Source organism: Typopeltis vanoorti, chromosome 10, assembly GCF_054136105.1.
Source record: "Typopeltis vanoorti isolate ZY-2024b chromosome 10, IOZ_Tvanoo_1.0, whole genome shotgun sequence".
Lineage (NCBI taxonomy): Eukaryota > Metazoa > Arthropoda > Arachnida > Uropygi > Thelyphonidae > Typopeltis > Typopeltis vanoorti.
Window position 1 is genome coordinate 123,418,412 of NC_143558.1, and position 25,844 is coordinate 123,444,255.

General features: G+C 35.2%; 1 protein-coding gene across 2 annotated transcripts in view; it reads left to right on the top strand.

Moving 5' to 3' along the window:
• Positions 1-25,844, top strand: part of LOC150102759 (dicarboxylate carrier UCP2-like) — a 96,713-nt gene that overhangs the window by 34,849 nt on the left and 36,020 nt on the right. For both annotated transcript variants that reach the window (XM_090399295.1, XM_090399296.1), the window contains exons 2-3: positions 16,805-16,970; positions 19,364-19,528. In XM_090399295.1, coding sequence (XP_090255421.1) covers positions 19,403-19,528 — 126 coding nt within the window. In that variant the 5' untranslated portion in view covers positions 16,805-16,970; positions 19,364-19,402. The remainder of the gene's footprint in view (positions 1-16,804; positions 16,971-19,363; positions 19,529-25,844) is intronic.

The following is a 25,844-nucleotide window of genomic DNA, read 5'->3' on the forward strand; positions in this document are numbered from 1 at the left end:
TATTTTTTTTGTGGGGAAGGATAATATTTATTAGCCTAATTTCTCATTCCATCTCCACTAAGCAGTAAGACGATTTGTATTTATTAAGCTACTTAATTCTACTTATTCCAAGAATTAGAATGAAAATGATGTAGTTGAACATGACGGCTAACTTTTGTGATACATTACGTGCGATTTCGAAAGTGGTATATACTTTAAAACAGTAAAACATTCAATTACAATTTATTGTGACATTTGTATTTGTAAACAACTGATATGTTTAGTACTTAGTTTAAAAACATTGTCTGTTGCTTCTTTGCCTTCTTGTCCTGCAACTATATATAAAATCTAAATATAGGATGCCACCTCGGAGATCTCAGCGAAAGAAATAGTTCACATTAGGATCAATGGGAAGAAACCTATAAATTCTTACAAAACAAAAACAGGGAAGGAATAATGAGAATAAGAAACAATTAGTTTTTCCTTGTTTCATACCACTACATCGCTTTATACTGATTTTTTTTTATTATCAATGAACAATTAAAACTTTGTGAGCATCCTGCTAATAAAAGCACATAGGCATGCGTTATACATACTCTCGGTGCATCCCCCCAAACTCCTGTACGTAAGCAAGCTGACAGTAGATAGATAGATAGAGAAAGAAGAGAGGAAACTTGGAGTAAAGATGGGCTATTGTATGTTTCCAGTGAAGCTAAGTGATACGTTTTGCAATATCATGTAAGTGGTAAAATATTCTACATAGAAAATTTTTTACAGTAATATTCCATTACCTTGTGATATCTTTAATGTTTAGACCGTTACATAACAACCACTGGGCGAAAGCTAGCAATATGGGAGAGGAAAGCTTAACCAACACAATGAAAAATATAAAGGGAGCCCATGTTTGGCAGAGTTGATAACGTCTCTGCGCTGTCCAACCTATAGGGTATAGATTCGATTTCCACTTATGTATTTGTAAGTCTCTTTAAGTGGTGGATAATTACCATCGTCCGCTATGATACCACCGCCATATTTATTAAATGCTTTGCTAATGATATTAATAATATATCTGGTGTCCTTGAGAGCTGTCTTTCCGCATTATCTAACACATAGCTGTAGTTTTTTTATAATTCTATGCATCACCATAAAATTCTATGAATTTCAATTTATTATTAAAATTCAAAGGGCAAGAGGACATCCTCGGGAGCTGAGAATGAATGCCGCTAAAGAGGGGATGAGATCTAGATTTTTCTCTCTGAGTGGTGCATGATTGGAATGGACTGCCATTGGACGTTGTGTGCAAGCAGTGTTAATGAATTCAAGAATAAGTACAGCAATCCCTCGATTAATGCGCTCTTTAAAACAGACGCATTAATCGAAAACGCACTAATCGAATATAATAACCTATGGGAAAATGTATAATTCGTTCCTCAGATTTTCTTTTTTGACCCTTAAGTTTTTTTATAAAAGAATTAAGGTATGTCTCAGGGCCTAGTTAAAAGAACACCATGAAACTGAAAGACAATAATAAAACATATTCAGAATATAAATTTATTATTCTGCTTCTTAACAGAGAATTGAGCTAACGTAGTTTGGCGAGCATTCTGTTTCTTTTTTTCATACAACTGACGGTATGGCCCTATTGCCTCTTCTGCAAATTTTACTCTCTTTACCAGGGTCAGTCTCTAAGCATTTCTGCTTAAAAACGTCGATTGTACGAAAATTATTTTCAAATTGTTTCTGTAAAACCTCTTTGGGCTTATCAGTGATTAAATTTTCTTAATATTCTTCAGGATCTTTCCGCTGTACATCTAAATTTAGCAGGTTGGAATCTCTCAACTTCTCAGAATGAGATTTAATTAACTTACGTTCATTTGAAAAGCCTCTCATTTGCACAAAGTGGAAGAATGTGCTTCCAAACGGCTCGCATATTGCTAGCAGTAATTTCATTTGACTTTGCGACTTTATAACCAGGCTGAGATTTCTCCTATTTGGTTAGAAAAGTCTTGGAAGGCATTCGCTTCCAAAAAAAAAAGGCGGTTTCATCGACATTAAATATTTGTTGATCACAATAGTCCCCTTCTGACACAATTTTCTTCAAAATCTCTGGATATTTCCTTATCTGCAATTGCAGCTTCGCCTGTGATTAGAACATTATGTAAGCTATTTCTCTTTTTGAAAGGCTCAAATCACCCAGCGTGGAATTCTTCTTTTCCATCATTGATAGCCCTTTTTTCCAGGTTACGAAGAGACTTTTGATTTAATAAGGCCATTGTTTAGCGGGATCCGTTTTTGGTTACAATCTTCGATCCACGTAAAAAGAAGTCTCTCTAATTCAATCATTATAATACTTTGATTTCGAATGCATGCAGGACTTGAAGCAGCCTTACCTTTCTCTTTGTATTCAGCAGTTGATTCACCCATTTTTGTGTTCTTGTTCTATCTTGCTCTGGACTCGCCTTGTTAATTTTTCTTTATCATTTCAAGTTTTTCTTCCAATCAGATTACTTTTCGAATCATTTTCACAGTTCTATTTTTTGCTCACTAATTCTTTTACTCATGATTAAAGGTTAGGAAAATAATTTAAAATAAAAAAGTAAGGAAAACAATTGCACGAGATATGTGATCAGCAAAATGCTATGTAAAGCAGACGACATAAATTTTGGAACAGTGTACATGGAAATAGTGTAGTATGCCATTAAAAAATAACTTTGTAAAATGTTTCAAATCGGTAACTAAATTATTTCATCTTGTGAGCGATTTTTTTAAATGGTTAGCCATAAAAAAATGTATCATCTAGCTCCCCCCCCCCCATTTTATCCGGGCTCCGGAACCGGCATAAGCGGACGAATCAGACCTATGGCTGAGTCAGTATTCCTGATCAGTAATCCGTGTGTGTGTCCTCGGACCGGTTTGCCTGCTTGCGGGATGAAAAACACCACATAAACTGGAGGAAAAAAACCTGCTGTCCACGCCCAAGACTTAGCTATGGCTGAGGAAGATCCTTGAGCTCCTCATGTCGTTGACGGTAATCAAACCTAGGACACTCCTTCCCCAGGCATATGGTTGCGAGGCGCAAAGCCACTAAGCTAACTGCGCGGACAACGCTACAGTGATATGGTATAAATGAAATATCATATCAAGCAATATATAGTGTCCATTTGAGTTGTAAGTCGGCAGATAAAACTGATCATTCATCATCATCTGGCATTAAAATTAAACTCGATATCAAAATTAGAAATGTTCATCTCAGTTCTTTATACAGATGTAATATTCCTAAATAAATCTGAAGAATTCCCAAACGAAATTGCATACATGCTATAATAAATTTGGTACGAAAATCAGCAATAAAAATACAACGAAAAATCGAAAACATCCGTGCATCCTAAAACGGAAAACCTACAGAATAAGTAAAACATTTCAGCTACTTAGGCACAATTTTTAGTGAAGATGGTAAATTAAATATGAAAATAGACAACAGAGTCAACAAAGCCGATATGGTAGGAAGTCAGTTGAATAAATTTATATGGAATAAGAGAAAAATTAGTCAAAACACTAAAGTTTCTGTATACAGGACAGTGTTCAAACCAATTTTAACTTATTGATCTGAGAGCCGGATTACAAATAAACAATTTGATAAAAGAGTGAAGACCACAGATATGAGAGTTCTTAGAAAGATTAAGTGAGTGAACAGATGGCATCAATAACAGTATGTGTATATATATATATATATATATATATATATATATATATATATATATATATATATATATTGAAAACGTGGATATAAGGGAAGAATTTAACATTGTTAGCATCTAGGAATGTGTTAGCAGAACTAATCTCAGGTGGCATGGTCACTTAAACAGAATTAGAGAGGAACAGTTGTCAGAAGAAGAGTTTTTGCTAGGATGGCAAGAAAGAAGAACAAGATATAGGGTGACTGATACAGTAAGAAGTGCCTTGGAAGAGCGAAATATAAGATCTGATAAAATTGGAACAGATAACAGATTAATTTGGAGGAACATTTTATACAGAAAGTGAGTAATTATGTAATATTTTCATGTAGTACCATCATAATATCTTGTACACTCGTTGAGGGTGCGTATCACGAATTTGATTCCTGTCAGCAAACTTTTCTATTGATGCGTTTGAGAAGTCAGGTCACCTCAGAAGCAGGTTCGTCGACAGTAACGAAATATTTCTCGTGGAGTGGCTCTTTCAATTCTGGGAGCAGATTAAAGTGAAAAAAAGCTCGAGCCAGAACTGTACGGGAGGGAATGGAGGTGATGAGGCACTTGCCATCCATAATATATTTATTAGATATTTCAGAAACACGTGGCCTTGCACTATCATGCAAAATGAGAGCTGTGATAGCGAACATGTCAGGTTCTTCTGCTGCCGATTTTCGGCACAAAATGTCTTGCAGAAACTTGTCAGCAAATACTTCAATTCTTCAAGTACTCTGTCTGTTGTTATCACCTCATTCTTGTTCTCAAAGATGCAGCAGTTCTACAATCTCCTATCAGTTGGTCTGGGATCAACTTCAAGTTTTCTCTTCTTCAAAGATTTTAGTCAGAATTCTGAAATCAGATGTGGTTGAGATGTTTGCTTCATTTGCAGTCCCATTTCATAATATATTTTTCACCGATATTATTCTAGAGTAATCGGTGGCAGGCCATTTACGATAACATTAATGTATCGATGACTTGCCACTCTTTTTTAATCGTTAGGCTGACGTTCACGGAAGCGAGATAGCTACAGTGACACTCTGCTGAGATTTACTGCACCATCTCTACCAACTTCAATTAAAACATGAATTCCAGTCGAGATTTTTTTTTCTTTAAATTCATGTATGGTTTCATTTCTGATGTACGAATGCTGATCTTTGCTCTTTATCATGCTACGTCCTCGGGACTGCGTTATAGCGTCTTTAACGGTACTTGTCAACACAGTATTTGAACAAAAGTATCACTATTATCTCTCGAGACCAACTTAGGCTTTCAACTTCTTTTTATGTTTTCTTCTTATTCTTCCATTATAATTCTTAAGAAAATTTCAAATTTATTAAATATATCGAATTATGCGCAATGCTTGTCGTTGGGTTCCTTATAATTGTTAATATTAACCAGTCCTTTGGAAACGATACTTGTAAGGTATATATGATTACGAAAATTAATAGCTTGATGATTCCTGCATAATCAATTAATCCTATGAATTCTGTATGTCTTGTATCAGATCCTGGTGTTTGATGTATGTCTTAATTGAATTGACTTTCGTACTTCTGATTTTAAGGTTTCAGTTTCATGTCCATATTCTTTTTCACCCTACCACATCTATTATGGAAATGGATAAAGAAGGGGGGAGTTTAGAGCAATTTAAAATTCTAGAAGTTTCTATAACGTTAAAATGTTATTTATATTTATAAAGCGATTTCATACGCAAAATGTAAACAAAATACAATGTTACACACAAAACAGTATTCCGTATTACCCGAAGTTGCTTTACTGAAACATAAGTTTATGTAGAACACACACACACACACACACACACACACACACACACACACACACACACACACACACACACACACACACACAACTACACCTTGTGGTAATGGAGATAACCCTTTTCTGCCAAACCTGTAGGTGTAATATTAATAGAGTATTTATTAATTAAAATTTTAAATTAGAAAGAGTAATAAATCAGACATAATTTGGATAATGTGAAGATCAGGATGATGGTAATATTTAGAGAAAATTTAGATATGGCTAATTGAACATATTTACTACAATTTGTTGTGTTTTTTACCTCATATGTTTAGCTCATAAATTTTACAATCTTTAAATTCACTGCGTTTCAAATGTTGTTTTATTTATTATTTTATTATTACTTTTATCATCATCCTTGTCATCAATTTCGTGATATATATGTATATTTTTCGAAAAAACCACCCACACTGATAGATATTTGCATGGCTCTTCTCATCACTTCCCTCCTCAGAAACTGGGCATCATCTCCACCCTTGCCCATTGAGCAAGATGTCTCATTTCCACAGAAGAAGACCTTCAAACAGAGTTTAACTTCCTGAAAAACACCTTCTTAAATAATGGATATTCATCTCGTAACATCACTAAACGTTTGAGACCACGCCAACCAGAGGTTGAATTGATCGATCGCCCGTGAGATGCGGTGATTAATACCCTTGGAGGGTAATGGATGGCAATGCTGTAGCCAACAAAGTCCTAACTGAGGCTCGGCTATTGCTGTTACCCTCCTGCCATGATCAGAGCTTTAATAGCTCATAACACCTTATCCCTACACTATCCTCTACAGATAACGGGGAAGATGAAAAGCATTCTTGCTTAACTCCTTTAAGCCAGTCCTTATAAGGACCATGCCAACAACTTCGACAAGAAGATGAATCCAACCCTATCACTCATATACAGTTACCATTTATCAGCTCTCTTATCCCAAACTAACTAGGATTATGAAGAAATTCAACATAAAGACGGACTATACTACTGTGCCAAAACTTCGTTCTTTTCTGAGTCGACCAAAACCAAAACACAACCAACTGCATTTTCCTGGTGTTTAAAAAATTATGTGCGACTGTGGTTGACCTTATTTTGGCCAGACAGATAAATCTGTTTCACTTCGTCTTGAGGAACATAGACATGACATCTCCTACAGTAGAACACTAGCGAGTGCCCTTTCCAGTCATGATCTCTTCTCCGCAAACTCTAACCTCGAAGAATGGCCACACCAAGTTGATTGGGACCACACAACCAATTTATATATATGCAAGGATGAATTTGAAAGACGAATTATAGAATCAAAAGAAATAGTTCTGGACCCTTCACACTTGAACAACAATCTATGCTACAATTTGCTTGATTCCCATAGCGCAGTAATCCAATACTGGGGCTCTAAAATTAGCTGTCACACACATTCAACTCATGCCAACAGTAGCACGCAGTCACCTATTCAAATATGACCATTACTATTCTGCTTCTTTTTATTAAGCTGGCAAGTCCATTTACTTAAATATAAAGAGCCAACAGGCTTCATTTCGGCGATATAAACATTATTTAAAATAAGGGGATATTAATCCCACATTGTCATCGTGAGCTAATGTAAATAATCCTAGTACTACGTACTAGGATTACTTGCATTAGCTCACGCTAGTAATCGCCGATACTTTTATAGTTTACTATATTCGGCATGAAACTCTCTGATTCCAATCTTTGAGTTTCTTATTCGGGTTTAAAACAATGTGGGATTAATTTCCCTTATTTTAAATAATGGAAAGTCCATGTTTTTTACCTTGTTATTTTCACAAGTCTTATGTTATTTCTTACTCACCTGAAGAAATCGGAACACTGATGAAACTAGTCGTGATTTATTAAAGGTTTTCGTTACACTTTCTAGGGTTCTAGTCAGTTAAATTTTAATTTTATATATATATATATATATATATATATATATATATATATATATACAGGGTGTTCGGGATAAATTTGACATATTTATAATTAATTATATTTTTCCGTAAGTTACATGTATTAACACACACTTCTCTTCATTTAAAAGTTTGGACCCTTCTTCATTCATATACAAGATGTCAGAAAGGATGGATAGCTGGAACCCACCTGAATCATGGAAGAGAATAACTTGTATCATGATGATTCGTGCCCGCCATCAAAATAAGGATATTACGACTGCTGCCCAATGCTCCCTGAATACAGTAAAAACAATCAGGCATGAACTAGAGACTTGCAATGGTGACTACGAGGATGTAGCAAGAAGAAAGATCCCTAGCAGACGATCTGATTGCGTTCGTACAGCAGAATTCCTCGCAAATCTGCAGGAACAGGTGTTGAAGAACCCTGGCATTGGAATTCGGGCTTTGTTCGTGGAGTTGCTAACTGTAGTCAAGCCCTGGATAACAAGGGTAGCCAATGGTAGGCCGTATGTATGGCAGCAGGATTCGGCCCCTTGCCACACCTCTGGGAAAAGTCAAAAATGGTTGTCTGAAAATTTCTACGACTTCACCAGTCCAAATGTTTGGCCTCCAAACTCCCCAGACCTTAACCCCATGGATTATTTTGTATGGGGCGCAGTTGAAAAAGACACCAATCGCACTTCCAGTAATACAAAAGCCCAGTTAATGGATAAAATTAAAACAGTTTTTGCGGCCCTTCCCAGGGAGACTGTAGCATCAGCTTGTTCGAGGTTCCGAAGCAGAATTGAAGCTGTGATCGATGCTAATGGTGGTTATTTTGAGTAAATCTTGTTGATAGTATTGTAATTAACTCTGCCTGTAATGTTTTTTTGTCAATTCATTAAATTTAATAGATACAAAGAAGATTTTCTTTTTCCTTACGAAACTGTCAAATTTATCCCGAACACCCTGTATATATATATATATATATATATATATATTAGGGTTACCAAGTAATTTTATAAACTTGGTTATTTTACTCCTAATACCAAATAAGCAAACAGTTAAGTTTGCGCCTGAACGTAGTTCAAGTCGAAAGGTGGTGCAACACCAGGGCAACTGATTGTAAATGTGGGTAAAGCTCTGATCACTATTCTTAGTATTTTTCATAATGTAAAGCACATCTCACTAAGAGATGTATTGCAGTATACTTTATGGATTGGGTCACTACCCAGACCGGTTTCAACCTTATGTATAGGTGAAGCGGGCTCTAAAAATAAGACGATCCCGAAAGATCGTCCAACTCAGCGTTGTTCCACTCAATGACAGGCTCACCCCGTCACCGAGAAGAACTTCTCAGCATTGGCTCCACCCAGTGGCAGGCTCACCCAACCACCAAGCAGAGCCATAATCTCAGCGGTGGCCCCACTCTGAGACAGGCAAAAACCTACTTCCAAGTGGAACCTCTCAAAGCCATCTCCGCCCCGCACCGGTTTCCACCGTCACTGGGTTCTCATCAGTGAGTAGCTAGACCCTAAATACCAAGGTTTTAGTAATACAGAGCCTTATCAACTTTACCTATACAAGTTGCTACAAGGTGTTTTTAATTTGAATAAGAATCTCTGGAGGAGATATAGATGTCAATAAGGTTTTTTTTTACCTTGGGAATAATGTATATTAGGGTTACCAAGTAAATTTATAAACTTGGTTATTTTACTCCTAATCCCAAGTAAGCAAACAGTTAAGTTTGCGCTGGAACGTAGTTCAAGTCTAAGGGGGGTGCAACACCAGGGCAACTCATTGTAAAGGTGAGTAAAGCTTCGATCACTATTCTTAGTATTTTCCATAATGTAAAGCACATCTCACTAAGAGATGTATACTGCAAGGTGTTTTTATTTTGAATAAGAATCTCTGGAGGAGATATAGATGTAAATAAGTTTTTTTTACCTTGGGAATAATGTATATTAGGGTTACCAAGTAATTTTATAAACTTGGTTATTGCAGTATACATCTCTTAGTGGGATGTGCTTTACATTATGGAAAATACTAAGATTAGTGATCGGAGATTTATCCACCTTTACAATCAGTTGCCCTGGTGTTGCACCACCTTTAGATTTGATCTACGTTCAGGCGCAAACTTAACTGTTTGCTTACTTGGGAATAGGAGTAAAATAACCAAGTTTATAAATTTACTTGGTAACCCTAATATACATTATTCCCAAGGTAAAAAAAAAAAAAACATATATATATATATATAAAAAGGTTTAATGACTATTACCGAGAGAAAAGATGACAAGATATATTTAAAAAGATACTACTAGTTTACTAGTTTCGTTACATGAACATCCTCAGGTATCACAATCAAAGAAGTATATAAAAAATTACAGAGACTTAAAATTGTACTAACAGAACAAGTATAAAAAACAGTAGCGTGTTTGAAAAAAATGCAAGTACTCGTACTTGCATTTTTTTCAAACACGCTACTGTTTTTTAGTCTGTTTGCTTACTTGGGAAATGGAGTAAAACCAGGTTTAAAATTACTTGGTATCTTTAACATATATATATATATATATATATATATACACACACACACACACACCGGGTGATCCAAAAGTCACAGAAAAAGTAAAAATTCAATAATTCGAAAAGTATAGACAGTAGCACGATGCGGTTTTCACAGAAATGCACAGAAAGACATGGGAATTTTTTTAATAACGAAAAATATTATTGCCTGAATAGTTGCATTTGTCACCGACAGATGGCGCTGTAGCGGTCCCGGAGCTGCTACCTGTCACTATTTAAACCGTGAGGTACGTAAATTTCAGATTTAGTGAATACTGAAGTTAAACTTTCAGCATTTAACGTTTATTACTGAAGTTAAACGTTCTGCAAGGTGAGGCATGTTATCGTTACGAGATAAAGCACTTTTAGTTAAGCTGTATTATCAGAACTCCGAATGTGCAAGTGTGGCTTTGCGCACCTATCGTTCGATGAAGGGTATTAGAAGTGGAAAGGGACCGATGTCTTGTTCCTCACTGATAGCTATGATGAAAAGGTTTGAGGACGCTGGCAGTTTGGAAGCACGTGCAAGAAGCGGGAGACCCAAAAAACTATTGCAGTTGTGCACGAGGTCGAACACGAGACCTACCGGCAGTTTCCGCACATGGGGAATGCAGTGCGCGTGAAATTTAAAGACGAATTGGCATTTCGTACGGGACTGTTTGGCGATCACTCAGGATCATCCTCAAGAGGTATCCTTACAAAATCCAACACGTACAGGAACTGAAACCAACCGATTTTGAGAGACGTCATGAATTTGCAAATTGGGCTTTTCAACAGATGGAAAACAATGCGGACTGGCTGTCAAATGTCCTGTGGACTGACGAGGCGTACTTTTCGCTTAATGGAAGTGTAAATGCGCACAACTGCCGCATCTGAGCGAGAGAGAACCCACATGCAATTGTGGAAACCCCCTTTGCATCTGCCAAAGGTGACAGCATGGTGTGGGTTCACTGCGTCATTAATTATAGGCCCCTTTTTCTTTGAAGAAGTCCACAGCGGTACACTTCGAACTGTTTCTCTCACAGACGAGAGTTATACAGCGATTTTATGAGACAGCATCATTCCCTCCTTGCAAGAGAGGCAAGCGCTCCATCGTGTGACATTCATGCAGGATGGAGCACCTCCGCATCACAGGTTCTGTCCAACACCTGCTGCGATCGACATTTGGTGATGACCATATCCTCAGTCACTCTTTCCAGCACGAATGGCCACCAAGATCTCCAGACGTTACACCTTGTGAATTTTGGTTATGGGGCTACTTGAAGTCACAGGTGTGCAGAGGTCGGCCGACGTCATTGGCCATGTTGAAAGAAGCTATTCACCATCATGTGACAGGGAATTACAGCTGAAACTCTCTTCGATGCTATGCAGGGTGTCGTGCCATGTCTGATATCCATTCTCATGAATGGCGGCCGTCACAATGAGCATTTGTAATCCTAGCTGCGTTGTGAACTCTGCTGTGCCACTGCACAAACTACTGACACAACTGAAGCGCCACCTGTCAGTGGCAAATGTGACTATTCTGGTAATAAAATTTTTCGTTATTAAAAAAAATGCCATGTCTTTCTGTGCATTTCTGTGAAAACTGCATCGTTCTACTGTCTATACTTTTCGCATTATTGAATTTTTACTTTTTCTGTTACTTTTGGATCGCCCAGTGTATGTATGTATGTATATATATATATATATATATATATATATATTTTTTTTTTTTTTTTCAGAATTCATTTTTACTCGGTTGGAATATTATAAAAAACCTTTAATGACTAATACCGAGAGATAAAAAGATGACAAGATATATTTATAAAGATACTACTAGTTTACTAGTTTCGTTGAATAGATCAACATCCTCAGGTATCACAATCAAAGAAATATATAAAAAATTACAGAGACTTAAAATTGTAATAACAGAACAAGTATAAAAAGACAGTAGCGTGTTTGGAAAACAAATGCGAGTATGAGTTCCAAACAACCGTATACTACGCACTGTCGCGAGTGCGCCAGTACTGAACAGAAGCAACGTGTGCGTCAGAGAGATTGTAACTCAGGCTGTTGTTGATATGAGAGGAATCTAGAGAAATTTCCCTGGATTCGACAATCTTTCTTTCGAGTTCATCGTAGCACACATGGATGTTAGACGTTTGAGTCCAGTTTACAATGTGTTGGCGGCCTTCGTCTGATTTAGCTGAAAAGATAACAGGACTAGAGCTAGCGCTCTCTCTAGCCACGTTCTCTTTTAATTAATAATAATTTTAATGTTTTAAAGGCATTAAAACTCTGGCCACTCATCACATGCCTCTTCCAGATCTACAAAATTTAAGTAGAAATCCTTGTCATATTCCCATTATTTCTCAACTATTTGTTGTAAAGTGAGAATCTGATCTTGACAACCTATGTTTGGTCTGAATCCAGCTTATTCTTCTCCAAGTTTCTCTTCCACAATTTTTCTCAGCCCCTTTTCAAGTATTCTTGCATAAATCTTACCTGGAATACTAAGTAGAGAAATTCTTCTGTAATTCTCACATTCTGGTTTATTCTCTTTTTTACAGAGGGGAAACCATGATAACTCTACTCCAATCATCTGTAATTCAACATACTGAGACTAGCACTTCTGAATTATGTAGTACTGCAAAACTTTTACACCTCCATATTTGATCATTTCTTGAATATCATCTACTCCAGCTGGCTTTCCATATTAAGATTTTTTTAATCGTGCATTTGGTTTTCATCCTCCCAATCTCATACCATTTTCCAGTTCACGTTTACAATTTGTTCTATCATCTTCATCTTTATATTAACCACATGTCTTTTTCTTTCTAATTTAAAATTTTAATTAAAAAATAATTAATCTTAAGTGTAGAGATTGATAAAAAAGGAGATACTTCATTACCATATAGCTTAGTTGTTACTGCTTTATTATTAAAATATCATGTTTCCTCTGCATGCCCTCAATTTTTTTACTGTTGTAATACATAGGATAATACATAATGTCTAACAGAAGATAAGTTATTTAAGTTTCTCTTTTTTTTTAAAGTTAAATTCACGGTGTAATCTATTTAAAAAAAAAATGTTTATAAATGGTCACTGTATGTATAATGAACTGTAGAGTATTTGTTGTTTATTTTTTACTAAAATCTGATTTTATTATTATTTAAACATATTATACTTCTCTTTTCAATAAAGGAAAGAGCATGTTGGTTATACTATTCAAGAAAGTTAAGCATAAATAATAAGTTATGCTTCAATTCACTCAACTACTCTAACGTTGTGGAAACTTCCCCTGTGTTCCTCCATCAGAAACAAACTCAACCACACGCATTCTCCTACATCTGAATTCTACACATGGAGCAGCTAATTAATATTAGTTTCATATGCATGAAGCTAATGTTAATTGTATATCTATTTTTGGACTGGAACTGAGAAGTAGATCCAGCAGAACTCTAAATTTGAAAGCCTGCATGATTTGGGAAACTGATTGTAAAAAAAAAAAGCTGGTTCGAATCCCGCCTAGGATGCGATATATATATATATATATATATATATATATATATATATATATATATATATATATATATGTGTGTGTGTGTGTGTGTGTGTGTGTGTGTGTGTGTGTAGCCGGTTTATAAGTCAAGTTTGCGCCTGCACGTAATGCAAGTCTAAGTGACCCGTTAAGTAGTACAAGTCGAGGCAACTCGTGGTAAAGTCGGAATAAGCTCTGATCACTATTCTTAATATTCACCCTTAATATAAAGCCCATCTCCTTGAGGAGATGTATGATGCCATGCATTAAAGGCAAGGGGCCACTACCCAGACCGGTTTCGACCTTTATTGAGGTCTCATCAGTGGGAGCCAGGCTTAGAAATACCAAGGTTAAGTAATAAGCTCTGTATTACTTAACCTTGGTATTTCTAAGCCTGGCTCCCACTGATGAGACCTCAATAAAGGTCGAAACCGGTCTGGGTAGTGGCCCCTTGCCTTTAATGCATAGCATCATACATCTCCTCAAGGAGATGGGCTTTGCATTAAGAATAGTGATCAGAGCTTATTCCGACTTTACCACGAGTTGCCTCGACTTTTACTACTTTACGGGTCACTTAGACTTGCATTATGTGCAGGCGCAAACTTGACTTTGCGCCTTACTCCATTTCTTTATGTTGGTAACATAAAGAAATGGAGTAACATATATGTTTAACCAACATATATGTTGATATCTTTAACATATATATATATATATATACATATATATATATATATGTGTGTGTGTGTGTGTGTGTGTGTGTGTGTGTGTGTGTGTGTGTGTGTGTGTGTGTGTGTGTGTAGCCGATTTATATATATATGTGTGTGTAGCCGGTTTTTATTTATTTATATATATAATAAACTGGTCTCATAGCTTTAGTTTCTTTGACTAATTCCTCACAACAATAACTAAATCTGAGTCCAATCACGTTGGAGGGCAGCAAAAAAAAAACATCTCAATATCTACCAAAAAGAAGAAAATGATGAGTAAAATAGCATATTTTCCTATGATTTTCATGTCATATCAAGTACATAATGTTTAAGAGTATTATGTAACATTGGCATTATGTAATATATTATATATGTGTTCAGTAAAATTCACTTCGAAGAACTATGACAGTCAGAAACTGATAACATAATAAAAATCCATGCATTATATGGACCAATTATTTTCTCTATGAAGTAAGAACATAAATGTGGAAGAGTGTGTATCAACATCAGTTAATCAACCAGCATTCACCAGTAGTTGTTCGGAAGACAATCATACGTGTTCGTGAGTGATGATGCCAATGATTTATGATATGAGTTTTAATTTATGTATTGAATATTTACGAGTTTAGTTGATCGCAAAGATTTTGGGTTCCGGGGAAAAAATAAAAATAGCGCCTCTATAGCAGTGGCGCTATCTGGTTAAAAAGACATGCGTTCGATTTTTGTTGTAGTATGAATTTGAAAATTTTGACTGGTTGTTTCTTTAAATTATACCGAAGAAATCAGTCAAAAGTTTAAAATAATAAAGTAAAATACTCTAAAGGTACAGTCACATTTTAGAACTTAAAAAAAAATCTACAATCCGCATTTATACATATAAACTTAAGTGGCATCACAAAATGCAGTTTAGGATAAATGGCCATTAGGGATTACTGACTGGGGAAAAAAAATGCAGGCTAGGAGTACAATCAGTTGATGGTGCCAGCCGTGAGTGGAATAAGAAAAAGAAAAACGTGTAACAAAATCATTTAGGTTTCACAACTGGGAAGACAGGTGGTTGAAAGGCATAAATGCCAACTTTAGTAGTGAAGTTTTTTTTTTATTTTATTTTATTTTTATTTATACGGATCCTACACATGAAAGATAGAAGAACGTATAAGCAAATCTGTGTCGCGTGTGTATGCGTGATATGACGAGGAAGAAAAAGTCCGTCTTAGAGCAAAAATGTGAACAGAATACTACTAGTTATTCTGGCAGTTTAAAGAAAATAGGGCCCACGAGAATATTTGAAATAACTGTAATATAAATACATTCCGAAAAAAAACGGCACGCCTGTATGACATAAATGCCGACTTTGGTGACGAAGGTTTATTATTATTATATAGTTAGAAGAACGTATAAGCACATCAGTGCCGTGTGTGTTACATGGTTGGGAAAGAAGTTTATTCATATTTTTCTTGAAGAGATATAGGTTGTAGTTGTTTGGGAATACTTCATGAGGAAGGCTGCTCCAGAAGACAGACGTATATGGAATAAAAGAAGAAGAGGAGAAGCAGATTCGGTATTTTAGCAATTGCACTGAAAAGGAATCCTGGGCAGCTACTGCTCATGTTTTAATAGACCCAACAGAGAGTGGAGGAATGATGGTTGCCAATTCAGTGGAGCAGCGACCATGAAAGTATCTGTAGAACAGATACAGAAAGAGTGCGTCTCTCAGATAGTGATTGAATTGAATCTGTGATCATATACATCCATGGTTCGTGTATGTTTATAACCGCTTGTGCCTAAGATTCATCATGAAACTGAGTTACTGTTTAAGAATGCTGTCATGTTATTGGATCGTGAAATATATCACAACTACCTGCTCTCGGCTATCCCTAATAATAGCAACATATTTAACATGTTTTTTTTTAAAAAATAGAAGTGCATGTCTCCGTATTAAAAGTTATCCAACTTTTAACACGCTAACAATAACTGAATTGTATCAAGAAATTTTAAAGAATTCTATAAGAAGTTCATCAAAACATGGCAAGAAATACTCTAATATATGGTCACGAATGGACGGAAAACGCGACGGCAACAGACACCGCAAAATGTTTGAGAAGAACTCAGCTATTTGCTGTACGTTATGCAATCGATAACAACCAGATCTCTTCTAAGAACTTCTGCAAACAAACATTCTGCCAGCTTAGCCACACTAGTCCGTGAACATTCATCTGGATTGAAAACAGGTAGCTCCAACTAGTCCAAATGCATGCTTCTCATCAGAGTTATGATGTATAACACTTTCGGCTGGAGAGACGAAATAGAAAATACTCTCCTGTCAGTTGGGATATTCCAGAGCACACAAGCACTATGGAATATCTTAATATGTTGAACACACCACGGTATAGGTTATAGCCCCCTCGCTGATTTTTTTACAGCAATGTCAGTATACAACCATGTTGAATGGTGGTGTCTCTTATATCTAGATGCCAGTGTTGTTACTTTAGTTTTTATATTTTAATAGTATTTTAATAGTAAATTTAAAGAAATTTAGCTTTATATCTGTTCACAGCAAGAGTAAGGACACCAAAATATATTATTTCTTCTTAGATTACCAAGATATGAAAGTGTCATTTAATCACTTATCTTATAAAAAGAAAATAGTAAACTGCGGGTCCGATCTACCCGTCCGCTGGTCCCGGTTGCTTTCGATAGCTGTAAGTCCTGATTTTAGGATAAGGTGATAAATGTGTGGTGGTGAATAAGGCATTTGATGGTAAGTAGAACTCTTTATATGTTTTAATATTACTAATTAAAAAGTTTAGTTTTTAGAATAACATTATTCTTTACAAGAGAGGACGAGAACCGAATAGAGGAATTCAGAGAAAGCCTTCGTTAAGTAGACAGAAAATAACTGACGAAAAAAACGAAGGCGAAGAAGAATCACACGGGTGAAAATTGCTTGTTTTACTGATTCTTTTAAGAATAGGAAAAATACGAATCAAAGTAAACAAAAGAAATTTTCGCCCATCAGAGATGCGATTTTTACTTCAGTGTTCTAATGAAAAAAAAGTCATGTTTTAACACTATGCAAATCTGACTATGGGCAATATAATTTAAGTATCTATTTCACTATATATATAGTTAGGCTGCGAGGTACACACACTTCGCAACCCTTGACTATGAGAACTAAGCTGAACATGTGGATGCCATAATATCTGCGCTTCAGATAGCCATCCAGATATCGCATCTGAAGCAGGCCTTCAAGAACCAATAATAGAAAATCCAACACCTACATATCTCTTGCAAACAACTAATACGATGATGGCACTCAACTCGCCTAACATGCACAAAATGTATGAATTTCTAATAGAAAGAACACAGCAGTCAACTTCAACCACAGAATCATTCGTCTTCTCAACAAATACCCATTAAGTGGAATCTGTCTTACCGAAGTAGAGCCATTAAACCTGACGCTGACATACAGTGGAGTATGTGGCACAACGTCCTCTCCATCCCTACTACACTACACAAATTATCACCACTCTGAATTATCAAAGAATTGCCTCTTCTGCAACAGAAGTGGAACAATTGGTCACCTCTACGAAGTGCCCTTTAAATAACAAACTGATCCTTTCGGGTCGAGAAACTGTAGGTCTATCCTGCGGCATTCTACATTCACAGGAAGAATACTTGAACCTTGTCCATACACAGCCTAAAAAACCACCAAGTCTTCTACTATCTCTTTATCACTGCAAAAGCAGTGATACATAACTTATCTCCGACACATAAAAGTAGACAGAATGACGCCTTTCCTTAGAGAAGCACCTAGTCACCGACTTGCAGTCTTGCAGGAAAATGTCAGAAGACACGAGCATTGTTACCACCATAAAAACAACAACTTTTCCTCTTCCATAAAAACTGGAATAAAAGGAACCGATTCACGAATGAGCAGAGTCTGGTTTACACATCAGAAGCAACATCTTCCCTCGAAAAGGGAAAGAGAGAGAAGAGATTTTCTTGTATTTTTATGATCTAGAACCATGCGAAGAATGACCAAAAGTTGACTCTGTAGATTTCATAAATTTTGTAATTAATACATCGAATAATCAGTGTCTATGCAAACCAGAGAAACCCATTAATCCGGTTGATCTTGTGATTTTTTCCCCAATATCATAGTTTATTAGTATCCAGCATATTTATCTATCTATCAATATATATATATATATATATATACACACACACAATTAAAAATGTGTAATGAATTCATGAACTAGAAATAAAAGGGTGAATATAAAAGTGTTAGCTATAACTAAGTCAAAATGCTAGTAGCAAGAAGACTAGTCTAATGCCAATAACAGAGAAGGCTACGTACTACTAATCTTTTTTTCTTTTTTGTATTTTTAAAAAATAATTAATATAATCTCGAGTCAATCACGTGTAATGTGCGTTCTGATTAATAACACCATTTGATTATTATTTAAATTAAGGGGATATTAAATCCCACATTGCTTCAAAACCGAATAAGAAACTCAAAGATCGGAATCAAAGAGTTTCTTGCCGAATATAGTAAACTATAAAAGTATCTGCGACTACTAGCGTAAGCTAAAGCAGTACAAACTAGGGCAACTCGTTGCAAAGGTGGAGAAAGGTCTGATATTCTTAGTATTTCCCATAATGTAAAACCCATCTCCTAGGAGATGAGTGATGTTATACATCATGGTGGGAGGTCACTACGCAGGCCGGTTTCGACCTTTATTGAGGTCTCATCAGTGAGTAGCTAGACCAAATTAATACTAAGAGTATAGCGAAAAGAAATTATATACTTTGCTATACGAGTTGTCAAAAAGGTGCACCCATTTAATTACTTAAATATAAACAGTCAATAGGCTTCATTTCGGCGATGTAAACATTATTTAAATTAAGGGGATATTAAATCCCACATTGTTTCAAAACCGAATAAGAAACTCAAAGATCGGAATCAAAGCGTTTCTTGCCGAATATAGTAAACCCTTAATTTAAATAATGTTTACGTCGCCAAAATTAAGCCTATTGGCTCTTTATATTTAAGTAAAAAAAAAATTGATTATATTTGCTTTTATATTTAAAGAATGAAAAGTAATTAAACAGATGAGTTGTTCCACTGAGGAAATGCACTGTTTGTTTTAGATAACTGAGTTATTCTCTCCAGAAAGATAAGCGAAAGCCATGGTTGTATTTGCAGCGTCACCTAAAGAACCTCCTCTGGCTGCAAAACTTCTTGTTGCCGGAACTGCAGCCTGCATAGCTGATGTCATCACATTTCCCTTAGATGTAGCCAAAGTACGTCTTCAGGTAAAGTAACTGCATTTATTGAATTTTTACTTGCGCATACACGTAATGTCATTTCATTAAACAAGTTTAAAGCTGTTAATAGAAACATTACATTGGTGGAGTCTCATGACTGAAAGGTTCGGAGATTATATCCCAACTGGCCACTTTATTAGAATCTACGGTTCAACTGCTAACTTTTAACTAGATACAAATTTAGTAAATTGAAGTGTAAACTAAACCAAGTACACGGATGATTATAAATACGCGGATACAATTAAGCGTTTCAGAGGGAAGTGATAACCGAAAGTCATTATTTGATGAAACAGGTGACTCCTAGTCCAAGACAAGACCAGGTTTGGCCTAAAATAGTGACCAACCGAAGCTGACACTACTTGGAAAATCTGAACTGCTTAATCTTGCTATCTAATTCAAGGGAATCTGCGTTTGAAGATGCGACGTCACAGAAATCTCAAATCATATTCATGGCATCATATTCACAGTAAAAGATATTTCTGGTTCCCAGCACATCATTCAAGAAATTGCTACGAAAGAAAGAGCGGCATGCCATGAATTTTCACGGAAAAATACAGCTTACAAATCTTAACAACAATAAATAAAAGCCGTCGCCTAGCACGGGCCAATGGCATGGAATTTACCTTTAATGTCCCTTGGTCTAATAATATCACATATATATACACTTCCTTGTAGTTCGAAAAAGTAGATTCACTTTCGCTTAAAGCATTATTTTACTTTAGTAGCGAGTTATTCTAAGAGAGTTAAGAATAATTATTCAAAATTTATCCAATTACAGAATACTTTCTTTGTCATCTACGCAGTGTTTCAAACTAAAAATTTCCAATTCTGTAACTTACTAAACTAAACAGGCACTAACATTTGTCCCTTTTCATTCATCCTTTCTGCTACCATTCCTTGGAATAAGTTCCCCCTTAATTTAGTATGTGCTTTAAAGCAACCATTTTCTACTCGGCCAACCAGATCTTTGTCGGCTTGGTGGGCAAAACAAGTAGCAATCTACTGGTCACAGATAGTATCTTACTGTGGGAGATTATTTTCAATGCCTAGTATGAGGCTGCCAGCCGAATAGAGGATGAAATGGTACAACATTGCTCTTAAAGTAGCGTTCCTTGATAATCTATCCCTTAGCCTATCACGTCACTTAAGGTAATTTGGTTTCCAACCTTTCTTGAGGTAAGATTAGCATAAGAATGTATTTGTATTCTATAAAATCGACAATCTTCAGTTAAACATTGGATGTGGAAGGAATATCGTGAGAATAAGAGTAAAGGCTTTGTGAAATATACATGGTATGTCAAAATTATGTGGAATGAACATTTAAATTTTATTTTAAATTACATTTTAAAAGATTTATAAATTATGTAATGTAAATAAAATGTAAAATAATGTAAAATAAATAATTAAAATATAAAATAATAAAATGATATAATGTAAAATAAAATTTAAATGCTCATTCCATATAAGTGTTAACATAATTTTGACACTTTGCATAAAACACAGGCCCGAAAAGTTATGAATATTGTACGGAAAGCTAAATTGGAGTAAGAAAAGAAATTCGCAGGTAACCCAGAAAAACGCTATCGTTATACTGCAAGTGAAAGAGAAGAATGAATGTCGAAGAACAACAACTTTACGGAATGAAGACGGTAACTTTCTCTCAGAAACGGATGAGTTGTTCAATTCACCAGTGCTCAAGTCGCCAAGATCTATCAACCTGGTGTATACTGTATAATATAATGCACAGTACTACTGTATTGGATGAAACAGAAGCACATGAAGGATGTTCTAGAGCTGCTGAATAAGCTCGATTAGAATTCGGCAACAGGGAGAGATAGGATATCAGCAAATATGCTAATAGATGCTCAGCTGAACTCGCTACGGGCCCCCCTGACATATTTGTATAATTTGATTCTCAGCAAAACAAAGACCAAGAAAAATGGAAAGAATGTATGATAATCCCATTGCACAAGGGTGATGCAAAGACTGGTTTGTTAACTCTAGACCTATCAGTATCTCAGAAGTGATGTTAAAGATTTCCGGGAAGTTGATAAAAATCTGCATACAGAAATAGGTTGACAAGTCATATTTTGCAAAGAACAGCAAACATTTACTAAAGAGAGGTAATATCTGACGAATTTGCTCTTATTTTTTAACAGTAATATTACAGCTGAGTTACATAAAGGAAATGGATACGCTATGATACTGTTGGACTTTGCTAAAACATTTGATAGGATTCCACAGAAAGGCTGTTGCATAAACTCGAGAATAAGAGATTGTAATATAAGCTACTGGCTTGGATAATTGTGTGGCTGATGGAGAGGTATCAGAAAGTCAGATATTGGAGTGGGGGGGGGATGAATCTTTCAGATTTAAGGTGACCAGTGGTGTGTTCAACAGATCTATCTTGGGCAATTGTTGTTCAATCTATATAATAATGATGGTAAGGACCTGAAAGATGTTTAATTCATTCTGATGATGCAAAGACAGTCAGGGCAATTAGAGATGTCACTAATCTGAAATATCTGCAGCATTTACAGAGTGATTTGGTCAGGCTGCAAGTGTGCGCAATCGAATGGCTGTCAATTCAGTGTTCCTAAGTGTAAAGAAATGCACTTTAGCACAACGAGATCTAACGGCATATTATATTGGTGGAATTATGCTTGGAGAAATTGACGATGTTAAAATTCGGATAAAACCTAGTTCTTGTAAAAATCAGTTTCATGAAAATTCATCGAAAAACAGTTAATCGAAAGACAATTCATCGAATGAACAATTCGTCGAAAATTTTAACTAAAATTTCATTAAATTGATCCAGCCAAAGCGGAATTGCTAATATCAATTGGAAACTTTTTTTTCGAAAATGTTAGGATAAAAGTGATCCACTTAGAACAAAAACTGAACCGTGCAGACAGCAAGAAGCTCTCTGCACGGTTCAGTTTTTGTAGCCGAATTAGCAGAAGTTGTCAGTACTTCTTGTACCGAAAACTTCTACTAATTCCGCTAAGTCAGAGAGTTATTGTAATACATAATTTGGACACGTTGTTTCTTTGTTGCCCCGAATATAGCTGAACTGAAAACTGGAACGGTTCGACATTTTCTTGTAAAAGTTTCAAATAGCGAATCTGAGTAAAATTCATCCCATAATAATTGTTGTATTGAAGTCGCATATTACTACTAGTAATAATAATAATAATGGCTTTTCCTCTCGGAAACAGGCAAATCAGTCCCATGAACAGACATGAAACAATTATATTACAAGAAAGACTATAAGAAACCATATTGTTATATAATTATTCCCTATTAAAGTAGCATTGCTATCTCACTCTGTACGGTTCAGTTTTTGTTCTAAATCGATCACTTTTATCATGCATAACATTTTCGAAAAGTTAAAATTTTCGGTGAATTGTTTTTTCTATGAATTGCATTTTCGACGAATTGTCGTTCGATGAATTTTTCATTCGATTAATTGCCTTTTCGATAAATTGTCTTTAGATTAACTCTCCGGATACCATCAAAATCAATTTCGAAAACCTACTTCTGTTAACAAATCCGGTAATTGTATATACTCAATGAAGAGAATCTTCATTCAGTATATACAAATTTCAACTAGCATTCAACTAATGCTAGTTGAAATTTGTAAAAATTATTACGTTAACAAAAGATCAATTTGTTAAATTTAAATTCTGCATTCAGAAACACATGTGAACAATTACATGGAAATATTTTAAAGCAAAGAAGGTGAACCATAAGGAAGACCGGCGATTTTTTTGAAGAAATTCAAAGAAAATATTTTAAAGTATCAGTTACCTGTTTATTTAGATTCTCGGAACTGAAATATTGTATGCAGTTCTGATGAAAACCAATCCTATTTTAGACTACAGCTGTTAAAAAATAATATCTTTAGGAACTAACTGCCTTCATAAATTTAGATTCTGAATTTGAAAAGTAGTGAAAATTGTTATTCACAGAATCTTCATTCAAAAAACTAAAGCTACATGAAATGAGTAAAACAGGAAAGTAATTGTATTAATACTTAAGAAACATATATCTTTCTGAAATTCGAATTCCGAAACACAAATAAAATCGTTACATGTAAATGATTTCAGAAAAAAGGGGGGAAAAGTCTATTCCATTATGTATTAACCCTCTGATCGGAATTATTGACTTTTTTAAATCTAAAAATCACGATTGTTCCGCGCGCGCGCGCGCACACACACACACACACACACACACACGCACGCAAAAAAGACTTTTCGAAACGTAAAAGGCCTGTCTTTCATGAAACTCAGAGTATGGTTTGTCTTTCCCAATGGTATTAAAATGTTAAGTGTTAAGATGAATAATTAATAAAGGGCTATTTATCTAAAAAATGAAGTTTCACACTTGCATCACTGCAATGAAGTATCCGGGGGGGAAAAAAAGTGGAATTTTCCGATTAACTTGTCATCAAATGGGATAAAATTTGGAAAGTAAAAGTTGTAAGCTAGTGGACTGCTACAGCAAGAAGTGCCTTGGAAGATAGAACTATAAGATCTAAAAATACTGGAGTCTTGACTATAGTGACCAGATTATCCAAGTACCAATGCCGGACACGTTCCACTGGTTGCATAACTTTTGTTTCCTGCTTTGCAGGTTTGCCTTCCCTCCAGGCGTATATTCTAAAATTGCTGTATTTCTTCTCCCAACAGAAACATAATCATATCTTTTCAATAAAATATTCTGCTTTTATTCTTGTTATTATTACTAATTAATAATATTGTTACTGTTAAACTATCAAGAAATTTTTATTTAAATTCTCAATAATGGATGCAAAAGTAAATATCCCCAAAAAACTTATTTTATTTATACAATGAATAGATATTTATTAAAAGCAACTTTTATTTAAATTCTTAATAATATATGCAAAAGTAAATATCACACAAGTTATTTTTCGGAAGAATGAATTCTTTTCAATAATTCATCATCCTCTGATATTTCACTCATAAAATCTTCACAGGAATCAACCATATTATATTTCACAATAAGAATGGCCTTTATTGTCTCAAGTTTTAATTGTATTTTCTCTGCAGTCCATAATTTATTCACAACTGAAAATACTCTTTAAAATTTTGGAATATAATCAAAAAACAATTTTACATGAAAAAGTTCCTCAGAATAAACAACTAATGTATGTTCGTAGTTTACTCTTTCTGTTAAGGTGAATAAAATATTTCAAATGTTGTACAGGACCAGTAAATGCTGCTGTACATCTGGTCACATAAGTCTTGACAGATAACAGATTAATCTGGAGGAAAACTGTTGATAGGAAGTGAGTAATGACGTAACTTTTCATGTAGTACTATCATAATGGCCTCTACACCTGCTAAAGATGTCAGGACTTTGACAATGAGAAGTTTTAAGCATTTCTATATATTTTATTTATTAAAAGAATCTCTAAATTTAAAATATTTTTAATCTAAGAATGCTCTCTCTCACTAAGAAGTGCTATTAAAACTTCGTACTTTATATTTACTAATCAAATGTAATTTTTTTGAAAATTGCGGTTTTGTGTAACTACGTTTTCCCCAAGTGAAAACTTCATAAGAATTGTGTTCTTTTGATAAATAAAAACATTAGATGCTACTCTTAAAACTACATTAAAAATATTAATAAAGTAACAATTTTAATTTACAAACAAAGAGTACATTACAGAAATTATAATTTGTTCGAGAGTATATGCAATTACCGGTTTGTTAACAGACGTAGGTTTCCAAAATTGAACATTACAAGAATTAGGTTTTTTGTTTGAGACAACACACTGAAAGAGATGTTCGTGCACATCAAAATTATCGTGTGTTGTGGTTTCGTATACCAAACCACATCAGAATATTTACCAGGTTCATTGTAAAATTATATGATGAGTTGCACAGAAGTAGATAGATTTGAGAAATTTCAAGAGCATATTTTAAGAATATCAGATTTTTAAAGTTTAAGTATGATGACTAAATGTTTTGAAAACTTATGGCTTTATGGAACACATTCACTCAAAATCCAACCACAACATAAACACTAGGAAAACCGATAACCCTACCAGTCACTCCCACCACAAAAAAAGGTCATATCTGTAGAAATTTACACCATCCCATCGCATAAAAATAGACGCACCCGCCCCAGGTTCTAAAGGATGCAAAAAAACATCCATGCTCCTCATATGCGACCAGGGAGACACTTGAGAGCAACGACAATTCACACGGTTTGCCTCTCCCTGACTAAGGAGACACCAGTGGGCAATGAACATGCCATGCTCTCTCTCTCTCTCTTC